General features: G+C 56.8%; 2 protein-coding genes across 23 annotated transcripts; one reads left to right on the top strand and one right to left on the bottom strand.

The window, feature by feature from the left end:
• The first annotated feature begins 348 nt into the window (after positions 1–348).
• ALG3 (ALG3 alpha-1,3- mannosyltransferase) lies at positions 349–8,645 on the top strand. Of its 11 annotated transcripts, none has more exons than XM_054246186.2 (10): positions 349–493; positions 3,167–3,266; positions 3,364–3,511; positions 3,613–3,773; positions 4,235–4,355; positions 4,971–5,176; positions 5,341–5,413; positions 6,090–6,233; positions 6,363–7,869; positions 8,333–8,645. In XM_054246186.2, exons 1-9 carry the CDS (start codon positions 364–366, stop codon positions 6,591–6,593), a joined length of 1,314 nt encoding a protein of 437 aa, XP_054102161.1. In that variant the 5' UTR covers positions 349–363; the 3' UTR covers positions 6,594–7,869; positions 8,333–8,645. The 11 variants fall into 11 exon arrangements, with proteins under 11 accessions (XP_054102161.1, XP_054102159.1, XP_054102163.1 ...); XM_054246184.2 differs by having other exon boundaries at positions 349–508; XM_054246188.2 differs by lacking the exon at positions 349–493 and adding an exon at positions 616–796.
• Positions 6,700–19,153, bottom strand: VWA5B2 (von Willebrand factor A domain containing 5B2). 12 transcript variants are annotated; one of them, XM_035275241.3, is made up of 20 exons: positions 19,024–19,153; positions 18,056–18,342; positions 17,794–17,964; positions 15,418–15,649; positions 15,093–15,250; positions 14,488–14,619; positions 14,127–14,251; positions 13,587–13,742; positions 12,988–13,098; positions 12,699–12,907; positions 12,505–12,616; positions 11,867–12,052; positions 10,898–11,069; positions 10,502–10,818; positions 9,800–9,989; positions 9,348–9,695; positions 8,095–8,232; positions 7,916–7,999; positions 7,624–7,853; positions 6,700–7,541 (listed from the first exon to the last, which is right to left on the bottom strand). In XM_035275241.3, exons 2-20 carry the CDS (start codon positions 18,192–18,194, stop codon positions 6,996–6,998), a joined length of 3,756 nt encoding a protein of 1,251 aa, XP_035131132.3. In that variant the 5' UTR covers positions 18,195–18,342; positions 19,024–19,153; the 3' UTR covers positions 6,700–6,995. The 12 variants fall into 12 exon arrangements, with proteins under 12 accessions (XP_035131132.3, XP_035131134.3, XP_035131133.3 ...); XM_035275243.3 differs by having other exon boundaries at positions 7,624–7,841; XM_035275242.3 differs by having other exon boundaries at positions 10,502–10,815.
• Between the last annotated feature and the right edge of the window lie 1,332 nt (positions 19,154–20,485).

Raw genomic sequence — 20,485 nt, 5'->3', positions numbered from 1 at the left:
TCCTTTCCTAAGCGCTCTGAGAAGAATCCTCCGGCTGAGAAAACGGTTGTCCAGCCCCTAAATCCTCCGGCTGTACTGCCCACTTATTTCCTAGGTCCACACTCATGGTGTTAGACTCACGTGGGCTCCTCATTGTGTTGTCTCATATTTTCAATTTGAATGACTTGTATTAAGAAGTCTGAAATTAATGAAAGGTTCATTTTTTCTCCCAAGCCAATTTTGAGTATCTGGAAGGCTCTAAGGGGAGGGAGGAGGGGCGCGAACTGGGGCTTTGCCCTCCTGGAGAGACAGCGTAAACACCGATGTTCCCAACACAGGGGAAGTAGAATGCTGGCTGGAGGGGCTCGGGGTAGGTAGGCAGGAATGTTGCTTTTCTGGACATTCTACATTAGCGCCTGTGTAACCAGGGCTGGGTATAAACTAAGAAGTAAGACTGTGTCCCTCCTCCTATGGAGGAGCGTGGAGTGCATCAGAGGAGATAAATGTGGAAAAGGTACACTTCAGTGGAGTAAGTGAAGACTGGCTACTCGGCTCGGCGTTTAGCCTGGTGGAACGCCCGGCGCGGATAGCGGAACCTAAGTGTGGAAGGTTCGGGTTTCCGGGGGTGGTGGGCCCACACAAGCGGCGCACCGTCAAGATGGCGGCTGGGCTGCGGAAACGCGGCCGGTCCGGTTCCGTGGCCCAGGCAGCGGGACTCTGCAGGCAATGGCTGCATCGCGCCTGGCAAGAGCGGCGCCTGCTGCTGCGGGAGCCGCGCTACACGCTGCTGGTGGCCGCCTGCCTCTGCCTGGCGGAGGTGGGCATCACCTTCTGGGTCATTCACAGGGTGGCATGTGAGTGCGCCGAGGGGGAGGGGAGGGGAGGGAGGGAGACCTGAACCCCCGACCCAAACCGGATCTCAGAACTGGAACTCAAAACCAGACTCTGTATCCACTCACTCATCGGTTGTAAACCCATCCATATCCCTTACCTGAGCGCCAAGCCTGTTCGACAGAAAACCGGATCTCAGTCCGCCCACATGACAGAGGTGGAGACCCTAGAGATTGGCCTTCTGCACTGAACTTACAACCTGCACACCAGTTTAGAAGTCAGATTTGGGCCAAAATTGTTGTACTGCTGCTGCTGCTGCTTTTCTCGGTGGCTTTGAACACCTCAGGTCCCCTCCTGCATCTCAACTTTTTCTATGTGTTTAGTTCTGTGGTCTTTGAATGTCCCTTCTCAGTGATAGCATTTTGTGACCACTTGAGTCCATTAGGCATTATTGGCTACTCTTTTCCAGGCTGAAACTAGATACTAGGCTTAAGGCACTTGACTTTCTTGTCAAAGACTCTTGATTCAACAAATATTTATTTAGTGCTTATTATATGCCTAGCATTATGCTGGTTACCAGAGAGAGGTACAGTGGTAAGAGATGCATTTCTAACTGGGGCCTGGATAACAAGTTAGCAGGCAATTATGATGCATCATATTCATCATGGTAATAGTAAGACAGGATGCCATAAAGGTCATAGGAAGTCACTTAAGCCAGGTTGCAGTAGTTAGTGAAGGCTTCATAGAGCCACCCTCGGAAGGTAGGAACTAGGTAGTTAAGGAAAGAAGGAAAAGGTGAGGGGAAGGAGCGCTCTGGGCAGAGAGGATCCTGGATCAAAAATCTCTAGTTAGGCAAGAAAAAAAATCTCCAGTTAGACTGGGCATGGTGGCTCATGCCTGTAATCCCAGCACTTTGGGAGGCTGAGGTGGGCGGATCATGAGGTCAGGAGTTCAAGACCAGCCTGGCCAACATGGTGAAACCCCATCTCTACCAAAAATACAAAAATTAGCTGGGTGTGGTGGTGCACCTGCAGTACCAGCTACTTGAGAGGCTGGTACTTGGGAGGCTGAGGCAGGAGAATCACTTGAACTGAGGAGGCAGGTTGCAGTGAGCTGAGATCGTGTGACTGCACTCCAGCCTGGGTGACAGAATGAGACTCTGTCTCAAAAAAGAAAAAAAAAAAAAAGAGAAGTGGTTCCTTTGAGGAACTGAAATAATTTTCTTAGAGCTAGAAGGTAGAAATCAGGTGAAGAGAATGGTAAAAGATGGAAATGCAGATATTGAGGCCAGATCATGAAGGGATTTGAAAGCTTTATTAAGAAGATAGCATGATAGGCCAAGCACAGTGGCTCATGCCTATAATCTCAGCATTTTGGGAGGCTGAGGTGGATGGATCACTTCAGGTCAGGAGTTCCAGACCAGCCTGACCAACATGGAGAACCGTCTCTATTAAAAATACAAAATTAGCTGGGCATGGTGGTGCATAACTGTAATTCTAGCTACTTGGGAGGCTGAGGCCGGAGAATCACTTGAACCTGGGAGTCGGAGGTTGCAGTGAGTCAAGATCGCACCATTGCACTCCAGCCTGGGCAACAAGAGTGAAACTCCGTCTCAAGAAAGTGAAAGAAAAATAAATAAATAAAAAGAAGATAGCATGATAATTAAGAACTTGGGATCCTGAGGGTTTCAATCCCAACTCTACCATCCTAGCTCAATTATCTTAAGCTAGGCATTTAACCTAATTAATTCTTAGGCTCCCCTTCTAAAAGTGGGAATAATATAGAGTTTTCTGTATCTTAAGGGTCTTGGGAAATCATTGAAAGGTTTTAAGCGGAGGCCTGTTATGATTTGTATTTTGGGAAGAGCTCTTTGGTGCAAGGTGGAAAATATATTGCAGTAAGGTGAAAGTGGAAGGCAGGAGTGTAATTAGCAGGCTTTTGTATAATCATCGAGGCTGGAGATTATGCTCAAGTTTGAGTATGTAGTAGCAGAGAAGAATGAGATAGAGATATTTAGGGTGAAGAACAGGCAGAACATGTTGACTAAGGGTTGGAAATGAGAGAGGAGGGAGTATCAGAGATGTTACTCAGGTTTGTGACCTGGTAGCTAAAAGCGTGGTGCCATTTGTGGAACCCAGGAAGGAATGGATTGGAGTGAGAGGAAAGATCGCAAGTTCCCTTACAGAAATGAGTCTGAGATGCCTGGGCCCACCCAGATGATATCACAGAAAGAGACTCAGAGGCAGTGAGGCTCTGAGAATTGGCTGCAAGTCTGTGTTTTCATGGTCTGGAGGCATGGGGAGGGTGGCAGACAGCTCTAGACTCAGAAGTAACCAGATCATCTGTCTTTTTCCAGACACAGAGATTGACTGGAAGGCCTACATGGCGCAGGTAGAAGGCGTCATCAATGGAACCTATGACTATACCGAACTGCGGGGTGACACTGGACCACTTGTGTGAGTGGGGATAGGAAGTTCAGGGAGGATGTGAGGGGCCGGTGAGGTACTAGCCTGGGTGGTGTGACCCAGGCTCACATTTCCTCCCATCTTCCAGGTACCCAGCTGGTTTCGTGTACATCTTTATGGGGCTGTACTATGCCACTGGCCGAGGCACTGACATCCGCATGGCCCAGAACATCTTTGCTGTGCTCTACCTGGCCACCTTGCTGCTTGTCTTCTTGATCTATCACCAGACCTGCAAGGTGAGTCATGCTACCAGAGGGCCCCAGCCTGGGAGGCTGGGCGGTGGGGATGGCTCAGGCTTGCTGAGCTGACCTTGCTCCTTACTGTGTTTCCCCTGTAGGTTCCTCCCTTCGTCTTTTTCTTCATGTGCTGTGCCTCTTACCGTGTCCACTCCATCTTTGTGCTGCGGCTCTTCAATGACCCAGTGGCCATGGTGCTGCTCTTCCTCAGTATCAACCTCCTGCTGGCCCAGCGCTGGGGCTGGGGCTGCTGCTGTTTCAGGTCAACACCCCTTTCTTCTGGCCCCCTCTTTTGCCTCTGCACTGCCATCCCTTCCCAGTTTTCTGCAGCAGAGGGAGTAAAGGAGTAGCCAGACAGCATGGGTCCCTCCAGGCTCCATAAAGCAAGTCCAGGATCTATAGAAAGCTTCTGCCCTGCCATCCCCCCACATACACTTACATGCCTCTTTCCATCCTGTCTTCCACACAGCACTCATTGTTAGAATTAGTCCTTCATATTCTTAATGCTCAGTGTATGCTCACTCGGCCCAGGCATAGAGACTACGTATCTGCCCCCTGCCCACTCCAGGCTCTTCCCTCTAGCAGTTGTGAGTGTAGGCCCCATCCTGGAGCTGGTGCGGTGGCGGGGGAGGTTGCTGTGCCGATGGCGGATGTATGTCTTTGGTTCTGATGTGCCCGGCCCTGGAGCTGATCTCCTTCCTTCCTCTCCCCTGCTCACCTCAGCCTGGCAGTCTCTGTGAAGATGAATGTGCTGCTCTTCGCCCCTGGGTTACTGTTTCTTCTCCTCACACAATTTGGCTTCCGTGGGGCCCTCCCCAAGCTGGGCATCTGTGCTGGCCTTCAGGTACCCCCACCTCACCCTTCCTCTTTCTGATCAAGGAGAGGCCATGTGTCTTGATTGAGGGGATCTATCCCTGAGACTCCCTCAAAGCCCAGAGACAAGGTTTTGGAGTTGATTCTGAGCTAGGAAGCCACTATCTCTAGGCTCTAGTTTCCGTAGCTGTAAAATAGGGTATTACATTTGGTGGTGTCTGAGAGCCTTTTTATTTTTTTTAATTTGAAGTTTTGAGGTGGGCTCTTGCTGTATTGCCCAGGCTGCTCTCAAACTCCTAGGCTCAAGCAGTCCTCCCGCTTTGGCCTCCCAAAGTGCTGGGATTATGGACATGAGCCACCGTGCCTGGCCTCTGAGAGCCTTCCTGGCTCTGCCCATTTGTCACCTGGTGAATCCCCACCTTAAAGCACTATTATGGCCTGCCTCTGAGCCCCTGCCTCTGAGCTTCTTTGGCCCCAAGCTCTGGCCTGGGGTGGGGGCAGGGGGCATGTTTTTTCTGCTGTTTCTGGTGGGAATTGGGGAAGCTCCAAAGCCTACATCCCAGCTCACTCCCCTCAATGAGGAGCAAGAAAGCCGGTCGTTGGGAAGGAGCCTTGGCAGCTGTGCTGACATCGTGCCGGTCCTCAGGTGGCGCTGGGGCTGCCCTTCCTGCTGGAGAACCCTGTCGGCTACCTGTCCCGATCCTTTGACCTTGGCCGCCAGTTTCTGTTCCGCTGGACAGTGAACTGGCGCTTCATCCCAGAGGCTCTCTTCCTGCATCGAGCCTTCCACCTGGCCCTGTTGGCTGCCCACCTCACCCTGCTCCTGCTGTTTGCTCTCTGTAGGTGGCACAGGTGAGAGAAGATGGCAGTGCCGTGGGCAGAGCTGGGGGAAGGAGCGAAGGGCCTAAGCCTTAGGGGCCACTTGGAGGAAGTGTTAATGAGCTCATGGGGTGAGTCTAGAGTTTGACTTACAACAGGGGCTTGATAACTGTCTGAATGGCTTTTCCGCAGCACAGGGGAAAGTATCTTGTCGCTGCTGAGGGATCCCTCCAAAAGGAAGGTTCCACCCCAGCCCCTTACACCCAATCATATCCTTTAAATTGTGGGAAGGTAAGTCTTGCCCTCTCTAGGTGCTGTCAGGGTTCTGGTCAGGTATCCCTTGATGGCTGGTGACCTGGGCCAGGGAAAGGGAGCCCAATCATGGAACTCCTATTCTGCACCACTGTGCTGAGCATTTTACCTATTGAAATATATATATATATATATATATATATTTTTTTTTTCTTTTTTTGCTTATTTTTTTCTTTTTATTTCATTTTATATATTTGAGTCTTAATTCTAAATACGAGCTATTCTTATGAGTACCTCTCCCTGATACTATTGTAAGAGACTTACGTACGTTCTAACATTTAAAGCCCACAGAGACCCTGAGATAGGGAGAGACACTTACGCTTACTATCCTCATCGCACAGATGGAAAAGTGAGGACTTCATGAGGTTAAGTAACTCACCAAGGTCACACAGCCAGTAAGTTAGGGGTTCAAACCCACAAGGCCTTATGGTCCTACGTATTACTCTCTCCACATTCCATATGCAGTTGAGAGCAGGTCTGGAGAGGTTAATGAACTTGCGAAAAGGTATGCATCTAGGAATGGCAGAGCCAGGGGGCTTTGTGACTTAAAGACAATTGCCCCTCTGTTTTGGGACCCCCCCCACACACACTCCTGCCCTTCTGCTCCTGCCCTTGGCCTTGACCACCGCATACAGATCGTTTCTACCCTCTTCACCTCCAACTTCATTGGCATCTGCTTCAGCCGCTCACTCCACTACCAGTTCTACGTCTGGTATTTCCACACACTGCCCTACCTCCTGTGGGCCACGCCTGCACGCTGGCTCCCACACCTGTTCAGGTACCAGCTGGGATAACCTGGGGGAGTGGGAGGGGATAGGGAGTTCCTGTTGAGGGGGTTGTGTTTGGAGCATGAGGAGCTGAAGGTCTGCAGGTCTTGAAACCAGACGAAACCATTTCTCATCTCCAGGTTGTTGGTGCTGGGGCTCATAGAGCTCTCCTGGAACACATACCCCTCCACATCCTGCAGCTCTGCGGCCCTGCATGCGTGCCATGCCGTCATCCTGCTGCAGCTCTGGCTGGGCCCACAGCCTTTCCCCAAGAGCGCCCAACACAGCAAGAAAGCCCACTGAAATCCACCCCTTTCCCTCAGTCACTCTCAGGACCTGATGGGGGATGGACTCTGTGCCCATCCACATAAACCTTGCCAAGTCCACCTCTGTGCAGCCTACATGGAGGTAGGGGCAGCTGCTGCCTAGATCCAGCTGTGAGGGGCATGTATGGGGCAGATAAATCATTCTCTCTCGAGCAGTCCTAAGAGGCACTTTATTGCATAGGATTTGGGGACTGTGGCTCTCTCCCCTTCCACTGTGCTGCAGGGAGCTCAGAGGATGGAGGGGAGGGGGAGTGGGGTGGGAGGAGCGGGAGAGAGCACAGGCAGGCACTTTTTGTGGGGATAAGAGGGTTCTAGGGAGGGAGGAAGAAGCAGTGGGGGACAGGCTGGCACCAGCCTACCCCTTCCCAGCACCGAGAGGCCAGCCGTGGGCGGCAGTGAGTTGAGTGTGTGGGGTGGGGCATCAGCCCAAGCAACAGCGGGCAGCCCTCACATGTTCGCCGGGCTGTAGCACAGGAGGTGTAGCTGCAGGTTCTGGTCCCAGTGGCGCAGCAGCAGGAAGAGCCCCCGGGCTGCGGCCTTGAGGGCGGCCAGGTCGAGGCCGTCAGGCAAGTGCTGGGCCCGCAGCCAGCAATCAGCCTTGGCGGCTGTCAGTTCCCACTCGCCGAAGGCAGCAGCGCATCGGTGCTCCAGCCAGGCGAGTGCCACCGCAGTGGCCCAGGTCCGGCCCCGCAGGTCGGCGCCCCGTCCTTCCGCCCCCTCCGAGGCCTCTGTGTCTGAGCCCCGCCCACTGTCCACCTGGCCTGGACCTTCCGAGCCCGAGCTGGGGGACGGGCTGCAGGAGGCCGTGGCACTGTCACCCTGTCCAACACCAGGGCCCAGAAGTGCCCAGGGCAGCGAGGCCGAAGTGGGGCTGAGGCTAGCGCGGTGCACGGCGAAGGGCGAGGCGCGGCAGAGGCGCTCCTGCGAGATGCTCACAGCGGCGCAGAAGGGCGCGTCCAGGCGGAAGGAGCCTGGCGCCTCCTGCAGCCGCACCTGAGGAGAGAGGAGGTGGGGGGAGAAGCATGCTGAGACAGCCCCGCCGGGCGGCGCCACCCTCCACCTCCCGAGTCCTCACCAAGGGCAGGTAGTCATGGTCGCTGCCTTCACTGTTGTTGGCCTGGCCTGGGTCGGGGCTGCAGAGTTTGCGCCGCCGGCCCAGGCTGAGCCGAGAGGGCGGATGGGGAGGTGGGCGGCAAGGCCCTTCCGTGGGAGCGGCAGAGTCCCCCAAAGCATACTTGGAGTTGCCATTTTGGTCGGAGTCCCAGGCGCCGGCTGGAGAGCCTCCCTGAAGTCCTGCGGTGGGAGCTGTCAGTGCCAGCAGGTAGTCAGCCAGGTGCCCTTGCCCTTTCCCTACCTCTGGGTGTTACCTTTAGAGTAGATAGCAGCGGGCAGAGGAGCTACATCTAGACGGCTGTGAGAGGCGGGAGGGGTTCCGGGGGGCTCGGCTGGCTCTGCAGGGGCACAGGGGACAGGAGTCAGGTTTGTCCAGGAGGGTGGCCAGTGAGGTGAGAGCTGCACCTGGGAGGTCACCAGAAGAGGCCCCTACCTGAGCTGCACACCTGCAGGGCCCCAGGCAGGACCTCCCTAGTGGCAGCATCCACGGCCACAGGGCAAGTGAAGCAGGAGGGGGCAGAGCTGACCTTGCTTGTCTGAAGGGCCCGAAGCCAGCACTTCCGAGCATGGCCTGTGGAACCAAGGCACGGTCTGTGGAACCCCCAGGAAAAGTTGTAGTGTTCTCCCCAGCTTCTCCCTCTATCAACTTAAAGAGTACATTGCCTTGCTAGGCCAGGAACCAGTTCAGATTCCCTAACTTTGACAAGAGTGGCCAGGCTGAACCTTCAATCCACAGCAAAACAAAGGACCCCTGGCTGCCCAGCAATTCAGCACTCTGGACACCGCCAAGAGGAAGCAGTGACCGGCACCTTTTCCTCCACCTATTTCTGCACTAATGGAACTTGGAAATGTTCTCTCTTCCTGATCCACTGTGGTGGCCACTATTCACATGCGACTGTTCAGTACTTCAGATGTGGCTAGGGCAACTGAGGAAATGAACTTTCAACTTTGAGTCTTTTCCTAAATGACAAAGATTTGTTCTTATGTTGTGGGCGCTGTGCATCATTACAAGATCACATTTCCCTCTGTGCTGGCTGCTAGGAAGCTTGTCAGTTCTGGGTCCCATCCTTGTAAGATTATATAACCTGACAACATGCACCTTTAATATAACCTCATCTTGGCCAGGCGTGGTGGCTCACACCTATAATCCCAGCACTTTGGGAGGCCGAGGCAGGATCACGAGGTTAGGAGTTTGGCCTACATAGTGAAACCCTGTCTCTACTAAAAATACAAAAATTAGCTGGGCGTGGTGGTGTGTGCCTGTAATCCTAGCTACTCAGGAGGCTAAGGCAGGAGAATTGCTTGAACCCAGGAGTTGGTGGTTGCAGTAAGCCAAGATCGTGGCACTGCACTCCAGCCTGGGTGACAGAGTGAGACCCTGTCTCAAAAAAAAAAAAAATTTTATATATATATATATACACACACACACATACGCATATTTTATATATATGTATGTATGTGTATATATATAAAATACATATATATGTGTGTGTGTATATATAACCCCATTCTCAGTTTTATTTTTACTTTTTTCCATTGCCCTGCTTAATTTTTTATATTGTCAGTGCGATGAGCCTCAAATCCTTTGTGATCAAAGTGAGGTATAATTATCAAACACGCAGACCTCTACCTTTGCTGCTTTTTGCCCATGCCTTTGGGCCCTGACTGGACCCACCAGCAACTCACCCCTGTCAGCTGTGGTCTCCGCCCCTCCTCGGAGAGCCAGCTGCTCATTGTCCCGGACCACAGAGGCTGCTGTCAGCCGATGGAGTGCTTGGTCCCAAGCAGCTTCTCTTACAGGAGGTGAGGCAGGCTGTGAGCCATCTTCAGGCCCCCACAGCGTCTCCAGCCCAACACCCACCTCCCAGCACATAGGCTGCTCCCCACACAGGCCCCGGATCACCACATGGCAGCGTGGAGCCTGGGGAAGCGCTGCTGGAGGGGCTGACTCCCCACTGGGAGGCACAGCCGTGAACAAGAAGGGTGGTTCCATCAGCATGTCCCAGTCCATGGGGGCCGGGGAGAGCAGGTTTCCTGGGGAGCAAGACAGCAGGGGTATGGGCAATGTGGTACTCTGGGCTTCACCTCCCCCAGGCCTTCTTGGCATCAGGGAAACCGGCTCCCCATCTGGCACTTACCCGAGTCATCCAGGCCCTGTTCCAGTTGTTGGCCTGGCTCAGGACTTGGGCCATCTGGGGCTGCACCCAGAGAGGGTTTCCGGAGTCGGCCGGGAACTGGGTTTGCCCGGCCTGGAGGGGATGAGAAGCTTCGGCCAGCCAGAGCCGCTCTGTGCTGACGGCCCAGCATTTCAGTACTCAAGGCCCCCACCTGCATGTGAGATATGGGGCCACTGGTCAAGGAATGCAGAACCCCTGACCATCATACATGGGTGCACAGCTGGCCCATGCCCCTTGTCTGAAACCCTGGGTGGCCGCTCACCACCATCGGGGAAGGCCAAGTCCTTATGGCCTACAATGACCTCTGTCCTGGCCCCTCCCAGTGTCATCCCACTCCACTCCCTGTTTCCCACTCGATTGTTGCCTGTCTCCGTGTTTCGTTTCTGTCTTCTCCCTCTCTGCATGGCTAACTTGTGCTTAGTCTTCCAGATATGGCTCTGACTTTCCTGACTCCCTCAGGCAGAGTTAGTCACCCTCTCTAAGCCCCCATAATATATGTCTTCGTGCTCAGCACTGGTAGTTACATAGTATTATGGTTGGAGATTTACCCACCTCTCTCTCTAGCTAGACTTAATAGTAAACTCCGCCTAATGTCTGGCACACAGCAGGTGGTAAATAAGTATTTTCTGAATACAAGGCGAATGAATGTGGGTTGGATCTCACCTTGAATGGAGCTGGTGTGGGTGCAGGCAGGGGACAGGAATGGGAGCCTGCAGGTTCTCCCGAGGCCAGACTGCGGCAGCCCTGCTGAGAAGGGGGATCCAGGGGAGCACTACCCTCGGGGGAGCCAGGGCCCTGGGAGCCTGGGGACTCACTGCTGCCTGCGGAGCCTGGGCCTGGCTCCGGGCTGGCAGAGCAGTGGGTGAGCACATACTGCTCCCGAATGTACGAGGACTGGAAGATGCGGCGCCATATGGCTGTGTCAGAGGCGGGGTTGGGTCCAGGATCCGTGACTGGGTCTGTCAGAGCATCAGTACCTGCTGGGAGGCAGTAGAATGGTCCCCAGCCCTGACCCTGCCCAGTGCCTGCTCCAACACAGCCACACACCTGGGCACTCACTCTGCTCTGAGTCCGCAGCAGCCCATGTACTGGACAGTTCTGCTGACACAGTGCCTGTTCCCAGTGGCTCCGAGGTGCCAGTGGGCTCGGTGCCAGGGCTGACAGCAGATGGGGCATCTTCTGGGGATGGAAACACAGACCCACCCAAGCTCTGCCAGCCAGGCTCTTGGCCCTAGAGAGAATATCATTGGGAAAAAATTAACTACAGGTACATACTACCTCTTTCCAAATGGGAGTTTCAGATGGTTCACAGCAAGAGACAATGAAGCTAATAAACCAGAAACGAAAGACCAGTTCGAAAGGAGGAGGAAACAAACGTGTTCACCATAAGGGTTAACAGAGCTGCTGGGAAGCTGAGCTTTAAGTTTGGCCCTGAGCTTCCTGGCAGTCAGGCAAAAAAAAGTCTGCTATACAGCTCTCATGACCAAAAAGGGGGAAGCATGCTTAGTTCTTTTAAAGAGATAAGGCTTTTCATTACAAAATAACTACCACATCTCCAGCTCCTACTGTGTCAACCCCTGATTGCAACCACCTGTGGAAAACATCATTTACATATGAAGAAATGGGTCAGCAAGGTGAAGTGACTTGCTCAAATCAAATAGCTAGTGACAGCTGGGATTAGAGATTGCACCTAGATTATGCTCATCCATCACTGAGTGTCACAGAAAATACGTTTGCTGGTGCTCTCTATAGGGTACTATGTGAAGTCATGAGCCGCGTCTTGGTGGAACCCTCATAGCAAATGTGGGTGAAAAAACAAGGACAACACTTTGCAGGACAACTCAGTGGAAGACCCCATGAGGGGGTCGGGTGTGACCATCGTGGGGGGCCCAGTGTGACCTCTGTGGAGGCCTAGGGGATAGTAGAGGAGCTTGGTAAAGAGAGACACAGAATAGAAGAAGGGTTTCGAAGAGATTTGGGGACTTCAGCCATCCCAGGCCCCCTTACCACACCCCAGCCCAGGCCTACCCCTGGTGGGTGGGACCGGAAGCCATCCACCCTGAAGAGTGAGCAGTAACCGAGCAGCTGGTCCCCAGGGTAGAGTGCTGGGATCTCCCGGGGCGTCAGCAGTGCCTCCACGGTGTCGGGCACAAACCAGTCCACAGAGATGTCACTCAAAGCAGGCTCCAGTGCCTTCCGCAGAGCCTGCACCAGCTGTGGGGAGTGGCCAGGGGGAGGGAAAGAGGTGTCATATGGCCAGACAGAGCAGGAAGGCTGCCCTTCCCCTGATGCCATCTGCCCAGCCCCTGAGCTGATAGGGCACAGGGCCATGCTGGGGTCAGGAGAAGGAATGAGGGTAGGAAAGAGCAGGGAACTGAGTGCTCAGTCCTCAGGGCTTGGTCTGTCTCCTGGCCTGAGTTTTGCCACATGGATGGGGCGAGACAGGATGAGGCTCAGTCCTAAGGACTAAATGAGGTTCAGAGGGTGGTCAGAGGCAGTGTTCCCGCACCCTTGGCCTTTGCAGCACCAACGGCTCTTCCCCTAATTGAAGTGGGGAAGTGGGGAGATGGCCTGGTGAGGTCTGCCTGGGTTCTGTTTCAGACTTGATGTGTAACTTGGGAGAAAGACCTTCAGGTGTAGGGAATAGGGCCCAGGCTCAAACTCACCATGGGCTGCAGCCTCTCCCCAGGCCTCAGGAAATAGGCCTGGCCCCTGCTGAGGGCAGATAAACCCTGGAGCAGCTGGTGGCAGGTGGGCCCCAGCCCGAAGGAGAAGCATCTGATGAAGGAAAGGAAGCAGCTATGACCTTCAGGAGCCTTATGGGGGCTCAATCAGGCATCTGGCTCTGCCCATCCCATACCTGGCTGTCCCCCTGTGCCATCTCATGAGCTCTAGGGTTTGGTGGGTAGTGGCGGCCATGGGTGAGGCCGCAGTGAGCAGGAAGAGCTGCCGAGGATAGGCCCTGTGCTGCGGCTGCCCCATGGCCCAGTCCAGCGCAGCCAGCACGTCTGGGGGCCCACTGGGAACCTGCAGGGTCTCAATGCTCTCACAGATCAGCTGCACAGTGTCCTGGAGAGAGAAGGCACAGGCTGGGATGCACTGAGCTGAAACCTCTCTGTAAGGCCCCCAGATCCCTGGACCACACTCACGTCACTGCAAGGCCGGCTTTCTGGGAAGAGTGGCTCCACCGATGTCCCAAACACAGCCAAGTTGATGAGCGTCTGGGGTGGGAGAGACTTCACAGCCAAAACAATGGCATCCTGTGGAGAGCCAGGGAGGGCAGTGTGAGGCTGGCCCCAGGGGCCCTGGTACAGAGCAAGGGAGGCCAGATGGCTTGCCTTATCCAGTCCGTGATTCAAGTGAGAGGCCCTGGATGTGAGAGAACTGTGCAAGTGAGCCCCGAGTGTGTGAGAAACTGTGCTTGGGACTCTGGAGGTATAAGTGAAACCTGAGTCTCCCTGTGGCTGGGTGGGCTGAGTGCCAGTCTACGCATGAGAGGCTCTTGGAATCCTGGAGAAACACATGTGTGTGTGAATATGAGCAAGAGAGCATGACAGTGTCTGTCTGGAGTCTGGAGCAGGGCTGCTCCCTAAGGGAGTCCCCCTGAGGAGTTGCCATGCGCTTCCCCTTTGGAAGATGGTATTTGAAGCTACAAGGTAACTCCTGGCTTCAAGAGGCTACCCCCAGCCCACCTCAGACCCACTGCCCCCCTCAGCCCCCAGGCCTGCCCACCCCATGCCCCACGGGCCTTGTGTGCTGTGCTGCTGGCATCCAGCAGAAACAGGAGCTCCCGAGTAGCTGTGCCCAGGTGTCCAGGCTTGGAGCTCAGGTCAGGGCAGAAGCTCAGCACCAGCACGGGATTGAGCAGGATATCCTTGTGGAAGCGCCGCTGCAGGAACCACACCTGAGCAGGGGAGCCCCAAGTTAGCCTGGGCAAGGCTTAGTGCTACCTTGTTCAGGGTGGACAGTGGCACTGGTGCTGGGGCCTTTTTCTGTCTGATCCACCCAGAGGGACATCTTTTTGTAGTAATTTGAATAAAGGCAGGTGGCTGTCTTCTGCCTATATCAGACCTAGCCTCCGTCCTCTGAGTCGCACCCCAGAGAGATTCACATGGACCTTCCAGTGACAATACTCATCTGCCCCCTGTGGTGGTGGGTGGCAACTGTGGAGAGATCTTGCTGAGAAAAGAGGCCTCCCCCTTCCCATGCCAACATGAACCTGCTTGCCTGTTCCTTATGCACAAATGTAGCCAAGGCCGGGGGCCATGCCAGGCCCCTATGGCAGTACCTGCCGGTCCCCGTTACTGTCCCTTCGCTGCAGCCTCTGAAAATCTCGGCGGGCCCTCACCCGGGCCTCATATTCTGCTGAGCTCAGGCTGCCAGCCTCCAGCATCAGGTGTGGCTGATGGGGCTCTGAGAGGAGAGGACACAATTCTGTCAAGGAAGTCCCTGCCTCTGGACCCCAAGTGCCCAGTTTCACTGTCAGGGAGGAGCCTGCATGCAGGTCCAGCCTTCCTGCACCACTGGCTCCGCCCTCACAGATGACTCAGTCCATCTGGCTGGGGCCAGGGAACCTGTGTTGAGAAATGCTTCCTCCATTCATACAGAAGCGGGTCAGAGCTGGCCCACGGTGTGCCCCAGTCTCTTACCACTGGGGTGCAGCAGGATCTCCAAGGCCCGGTCACAGTGGTGGCCCTCTGCCAGTGTGACACAGATGGTGGCAGCAGAGCTGGCATGAGGGGGGGCATCTGCCCGCAGGGCATGAGAGGGGCTCTCCAGGCCTGAGGAACATAGAGGCAGGAAGGGGAGATGCAGCCATCACACCTTCCCAGAGACAGCAACTGTTGGCAGGTCACCGCTGATTCAGTCAGCTCTTAGAGTCTGATCTATAGGGGTCAGATGGACAAGGGAGGATGTGCCTGCTTTCATGGGCCGGGAAGGTGATTCCAGCCAGGTTTCTGGCTGGTGGAAGAGCCATGCATCAGCCAGGTGCTGATTTAGCATCCACCCCCTACTTTCTACATAAGGAAAATCTACTTCATCCCACTGGGGGGGTGGGATGGGATAGAAATAAATTGCCTTGACAGAATTAGGATGTGTGTGTTGGGGAAAGGGGACCTGGGTGTTCCCGAGTCTTAGGGCCCTGCCTTTTTGTCCTGTGTTCCTCCCATCCCTGAGCCTCATTTCCCTTCCAGTCACTACACTGGGAGGAGTGGGCATCTGAAAAGAGGCCAGGCCAGCCAGATGCACCCACCTGCAAGCAGGCATGGCCCAGTCACCAGCATCTCGAAGGAGAAGGTATATGGGGCAGGGCAGCGGGCAGGACCTGAGAACACGTCCCGAGGGGCAGCCGGCTCCTCCCAGGCCAGCCCTTCCTCCTGAGGGCTGCTTACCCCGAAGCAGCTGGTGGGGCTGGAAGGGAGCACGAGGAGGGTCACTGGACCACTGGGAAGGCCCCTAACCCCTCCAGCTGACTGGCCTCAGTCCTTCTTCATCCTTCCCATCCCCTGGGGTACCCTCCAATGCCCCCTCACCCGCACTAGACCCAGAGAAGCCGAGGGAGGGACGAAGAGAATCACCATAGGCCCAACCTGTCGTCACAGAGCCCCGGAGGCCTGGCGGGGCCCGGCAGGCCCGGTGGGGCCAGCGGGGTGAGCACAGTGGGCAGAGCCACATGCAGCACCCCATCAGGCCTTGAGGGCAACTCCCGGCTGCTGTGCAGGGTCACCGTCATGGTGCCAGCCGCGGCGATAAGGCCTGTGGGCAGCACCAACGTGGACCGGGCCTGGGCCAGATCCAAGACAAGATGACCTATGATGGGTGAGAAACGGGGTCAGAGCACACTGGAAGCAGAGGAGAGGGAGAAAACTAGAGGTGGGAGCAGGCACGGAGTCAGGGAGCCTGGGCAAGGGGGACTTTGCATGTTGGCACTGGGCTAACGCACTGGTGACATGGGAAGGAGGCATGAGATGAACGATGGTAAGAGAGGCAGGCTAATGGTGGATGGGTCCAGCTGTCATCAGGCAAGAGCATGATGACATCCTTACTAATAGAAGGCTGAGGAGAAGGGTCCTGTCCACTCTCAAGGTCCTGGGATACCCACAGCCTCTGCCTGCCTCTTTCCATTCAACCCCTGGCCACCGTCCCTTGTGGGTAGACACCTCCCTGTGGCCTGGGACCCACTCTGCTTATAAATCTCCTGTTCATGAATTACCCGGGGCTCCCCCACTGCCCACTAAGGTGGCTCCTGAATTCTCTACTCCTCTCTGGCAGGAGGAGAAGAGAAGCAGGAAGCAGTCTGGACGATATGGATCCCCACTGGCACACTGCACACATTGTTTGATTTAGCTCCTGGGCTTATGTGGGGACTGGTGGGTCTGCTAAAGGAACAGCGACCAGCCATTACAGTGGCAGCCGTGTACACCACCGCTGAGGTCTGGCCCCAGCCCACCTTCACGGCCCTGCTGAACCTCACTTCCTCACAATGACCAGCTGTTCATCCTTTCAATAAATACTTGCTGAATAATTGAAAGGAGGAAAAACACAGAAGGCAAGGAGGAAAGGGGCCTCCATCCCAGCCAGTTGATGCAGTGGAGAGAGCACAGCAGCAAGTCTGAACCAGCTCTGTGATCTCTAATTGAGTCTTCTGGCAACTCTCTACTGAGGAGCCTCACTTTCCTCATCCATAAAGTGGGGGTCATAGTAACTATGTGATTGTGGTGAGGAACAAATGAGGCAATGTTCGCAAAGCACCCAACATGTAAATCAGTGACCCCCGCTACGACTTTCATCCCTCATAACAGGAGGAAGGCAAGCAACGCTGGCATCACCTACTACTCAAAGGAGAGTAGGAGATGCCAGCGATTGTGAACTGTAACTCACTACAAACAGGGGGCAATTTATTGTCATAACACACTGTAACCTACTGATGAGCAGTTGCCTCGACCTCCACTTAACGGAGTCCTATCCTTTCAGTCACATGCTGCCTCTACCTCCTCTGAACATTCTGGGTCCTCAGCCTGAGCTCACTCTAGCCTCTGATCTGCTGGGCTTATGCCAACTCTCAACACCACTGGGTTCAGTTCCTCTTCTTACCTGGACTGTAAATCCCATGGGCAGGAATCAAAGCAATGTATGAATGAATCAATGAAAGAACCAGGTACAAGCCAGCACACAGCACAGGGCTGGGCTTCCGTCCCTTCCCCCGACACTCGCTGGGCCTCGTAGGGCCAGGGTCTGTGTGAGGTGCTGGGATTTGGAGGTGCTCCAGCGGGAGACAGACATGCCTATCTGTGACAATGACTCCCCCTCGTAAGTGCCAAGTGCCGTAATGAGGGGGCACAAAAGGCCGGGGGAGTCAGGAAACAGTGCAGCTAATTATTTGTGGGGGAGTCAGGGAGGGTTTCCCAGGGAGTGACGTTCAGTGGCTCTAAAGGACAAGTACGAATCTGCTAAATAGAAGATGGGAGGACAGAGGAGAGAGGTGGGAAGGGACCTGTGAGTCAGTGTGGCCAGCGGGGTGGTAACTGGTGTGTGGGGTGGCAGGGAGAGGGATGGAATGGGGTTAGAGGGAGGGCCTTGGCTGCTGGGCCCAGGAGTCTACACTTGATCCACTGGCCCGCGGGGCTGGGCTGAGGTGTGCAGCCTAAAAGGTAAGGGGCCGAAGGGGAGCATGGGGAGAAGGCCCCCTTTGCAGCCCCCTAGAGAAACCGCCACCCTGTGCGCCCCCGCAAGCCCTGTGTCTGTCTCCCTGGCTGGGAACCTCCGGGCCACGTTCTTCCAGCACCTGGCGCAGGTCAGGTGCCCAGCCCAGGACTGTTGAATACCGGGATGAGCCAATGAATGCAGAAGGCAGCGCCTGGAGGAAGGCGGGGGAGGGGCGGAGGCCAAGCGGGTGCGGGAGCCGGAGCTGAGCCCGGCCTGCAGTAGCGCGGGTGCTGCCGCGCCGGACTCACCCTGCGCGCAGCGGCGGGGCGTCGGGGTCCCCAACCCGGGGCCCAGCGCTCGGCAGCAGGCGGCCTGCGAGCGGCGCCGGCTCTGCAGCTGGAAGGAGACGCGCCGTCCGGCGGCCTCGGCCTCGAAGCCGGACACTACCTCGGCCTCGGCCAGCGGGTACACGAACACGCCTGCGGGGGGCGTCGGAGGCGGCGTCGGACCCCGCCCGGCGCCCGCCCGCCCGCCCGGCGCCGCCTCGCCCGCGCCCCGCCCGGGCCTCACCGTCCACCGGCTGCGGCTGCGGGTTGCGGTAGGTGAGCCGGGCCCGCACGCTGAGGCAGGGGCCGTTGGCGCAGGCCCGGACCCAGGAGTCCGTGAGCGGCAGCGGGGTCCAGCTGGAGGGGCAGTACAGACCGGGCATGGCGCCGGGTGGCCGGCCCTGCGGGAACGCGCCCGGGGAGAGGGGCGCAGGAGGACGCGGCGCCCACCCCGCGCTCCAGAGGCCAGCGCGAGAGTCTCACTCCAGCTCCGGGACACGCCTGCCGGGGCGCGAGGCCCAGCCGGGGCTCCTGCGGGCGACAGGTGGCGGGGGAGATAAGGGGGTGCGGGCGTGGTGGGGAGGGGGGCATCCTCGCGCGTTACCTGGGCAGCCTGGGCGGAGTGCGGCGGGGGCGCGGGCCGGGGAGGGTGAATGATTAACGAGAGCTCAGGCGCCCGGCAGTCCCACCGCAGCTCCCCCAGGTGGGGGCGGCCACAGCTGTTCCCCTGCTCGCTCCCAGCCTCGCCGCAACCCTCCTACCTGCCGCCCCCCCGGGGCTCCCCGCGGCCTCCATCTGTCGGAAGCGGCGCGGGTGGAGAAGGAAGATGCTCCGAGAGGGCGGAGGTTTAAAGGGTCCGAATCCCCCGGAGGTCCCCGGTCCGGCGAGGGACCGCGGGGCGGGGTGGAGGGGGCGCCGAAAGGGCCTGGGTTTTTCTTTCCCTGGTCCCTCATCCGACGGGGGTGCTGGTGGGAGAGGAAGGGGGCTGGGGTGGGAAGAGCGAGCTGGGGAGGCGAAGAGAGGGTCTTTGGGAGGCAAGCCCGGGAGAGGTGTCAGGCCGGAGAGTCCGCGGGAGCCGCCAGAGCCTCACTCCCCACCCGGGCATAGCTGATGTGGGAGGAGGGGGTGGCTGCAGGCGCCGCGGCCCGCGCAGGGGATGCCGCGGGCTGGCTCTGGGGATCGCCCCCGTCCCTGTGGCCGCCTCAGCCTCACCGTCGCGTCCTCCGCGGAGTTCTGGGCGCCCACGGGATCCAGGTGGGTGGTGCCGCCTCTGCGCCCTGGGTGGCCCTCGGTCCCGGCACCTGCCAGCCGCCAGCTCCCGACTCTGGGCTGCAGCGGCTCTGAGTCCCCGCAGGGCCGCGGGTCCAGCCGGCGGTGGTCCCGCCCCTGTTCCGAGAGGCGGTCCCTCCACTGGCCGTGGCCCCGCCTGCTGCTGCTGCGGCGGGGCTGGCGCTCCCCCTCCTTCGGGCGCGGTACAGCCTCCGCGCCAGCCGCGCCAGCCCGAGCCAGACTGGGCACCGCAGTGCAGGGACCGCGTCCCCGCCGCTGCACGGGTCCCCGTCACTGCGGGACCAAGGCCTCAGAGACCCCACCCTCTTTATTCTTCAGGAATAAGGCATCCTGCAAGTGCCACACGCACTGCTGCGACCCCAGCTACCCTATTACCACGACGGCAGTCCATCGGTGGGCAGTCCCAGCCCACCCCACCCCCTGCCTTGAGTGGCTTCCCATCGCTGCCGAGGCCCTCCCTCCTGACTGCAGCGAACCCCAGCGCCCCATCCCCACCATCTCAGAACTCTGCCCCTAAGAAGCCAGCCCCTTTCCTTTGCAAAGTGCTTTTCATCACTGCAGAAAACCTCCCCCATCCCTGCAGGTACTTCCAGTTCATGCAGTCACTTCAGTGGCCACTTACTCCAAGCAGGGATTCCTCATCACTGCAGCGACTTCCTCCCACCCCCAAGCAGCCAGCCTTGGCATCGCTACAGTGCCAACTCCCAACTTCTGCTGGGTTGGGAGAGTGTGCAGGATGGCTCCGTCAGGCTATAGCCCCTTGGTCTCTTGGGTTGCCTGGGCCTTGGGCGTGAAGCCTTCCAGCCTGAAGACTGCCCCTCATAGCAGTGACCCCCACCCTGAGAAAACATCCCTGCTTGTCAGAGGGGCCCTTGTTATTGGCAGACTTTGCGTCTGCTTGACAGTGTTATGCTGTCAAAAAATAGGAAGGTCCATAAAACCTCTCCCAAGACCCCTGAGGGAGTCTGAGAGCCCTGGGGAAGTGAGGGGAGGTGACCACGTTTGAGGGTCCTCCATGTCAGCTCTTTTTTTTTCTTTTAAGACGGAGTTTCGCTGCTGTCACCCAGACTGGAATGCAATGACATGATCTCGGCTCACCACAACCTCCGCCTTTCTGGGTTCAGGCAATTCTCCTGCCTCAGCCTCCTGAGTAGCTGGGATTACAGGTGCGCACCACCATGCCCAGCTAATTTTCGTATTTTTAGTAGAGACGGGGTTTCACCTTGTTGACCAGGATGGTCTCGATCTCTTGACCTCGTGATCCACCCACCTCGGCCTCCCAAAGTGCTGGGATTATAGGCGTGAGCCACCGTGCCTGGCCCATGTCAGCTCTTTTACAGATGCCATGCTGAGATTCTGCAGAGAGAGCTTGGGAGAGCTGGGG

This window comes from Callithrix jacchus, chromosome 15 (assembly GCF_049354715.1).
Source record: "Callithrix jacchus isolate 240 chromosome 15, calJac240_pri, whole genome shotgun sequence".
NCBI lineage: Eukaryota > Metazoa > Chordata > Mammalia > Primates > Cebidae > Callithrix > Callithrix jacchus.
The sequence above is the reverse complement of the archived record's forward strand: the minus strand, read 5'-3'. Positions and strand labels throughout refer to the sequence as shown.

Coding starts and splice junctions, on each gene's coding strand:
- ALG3 (XM_078350368.1), top strand. CDS start 638: ATGGCGGCTGGGCTGCGGAAACGCGGCCGGTCCGGTTCCGTGGCCCAG. Junction 4,356..4,970: donor GCATCTGTGCTGGCCTTCAG/GTACCCCCACCT, acceptor GCCGGTCCTCAG/GTGGCGCTGGGGCTGCCCTT. Junction 5,414..6,089: donor CAGCCCCTTACACCCAATCA/TATCCTTTAAAT, acceptor CCACCGCATACA/GATCGTTTCTACCCTCTTCA.
- VWA5B2 (XM_035275241.3), bottom strand. CDS start 18,194: ATGCCCGGTCTGTACTGCCCCTCCAGCTGGACCCCGCTGCCGCTCACG. Junction 11,070..11,866: donor TCCGGTCCCACCCACCAGGG/GTAGGCCTGGGC, acceptor TATTCTCTCTAG/GGCCAAGAGCCTGGCTGGCA. Junction 8,233..9,347: donor GGAGACCACAGCTGACAGGG/GTGAGTTGCTGG, acceptor TTGGTTCCACAG/GCCATGCTCGGAAGTGCTGG.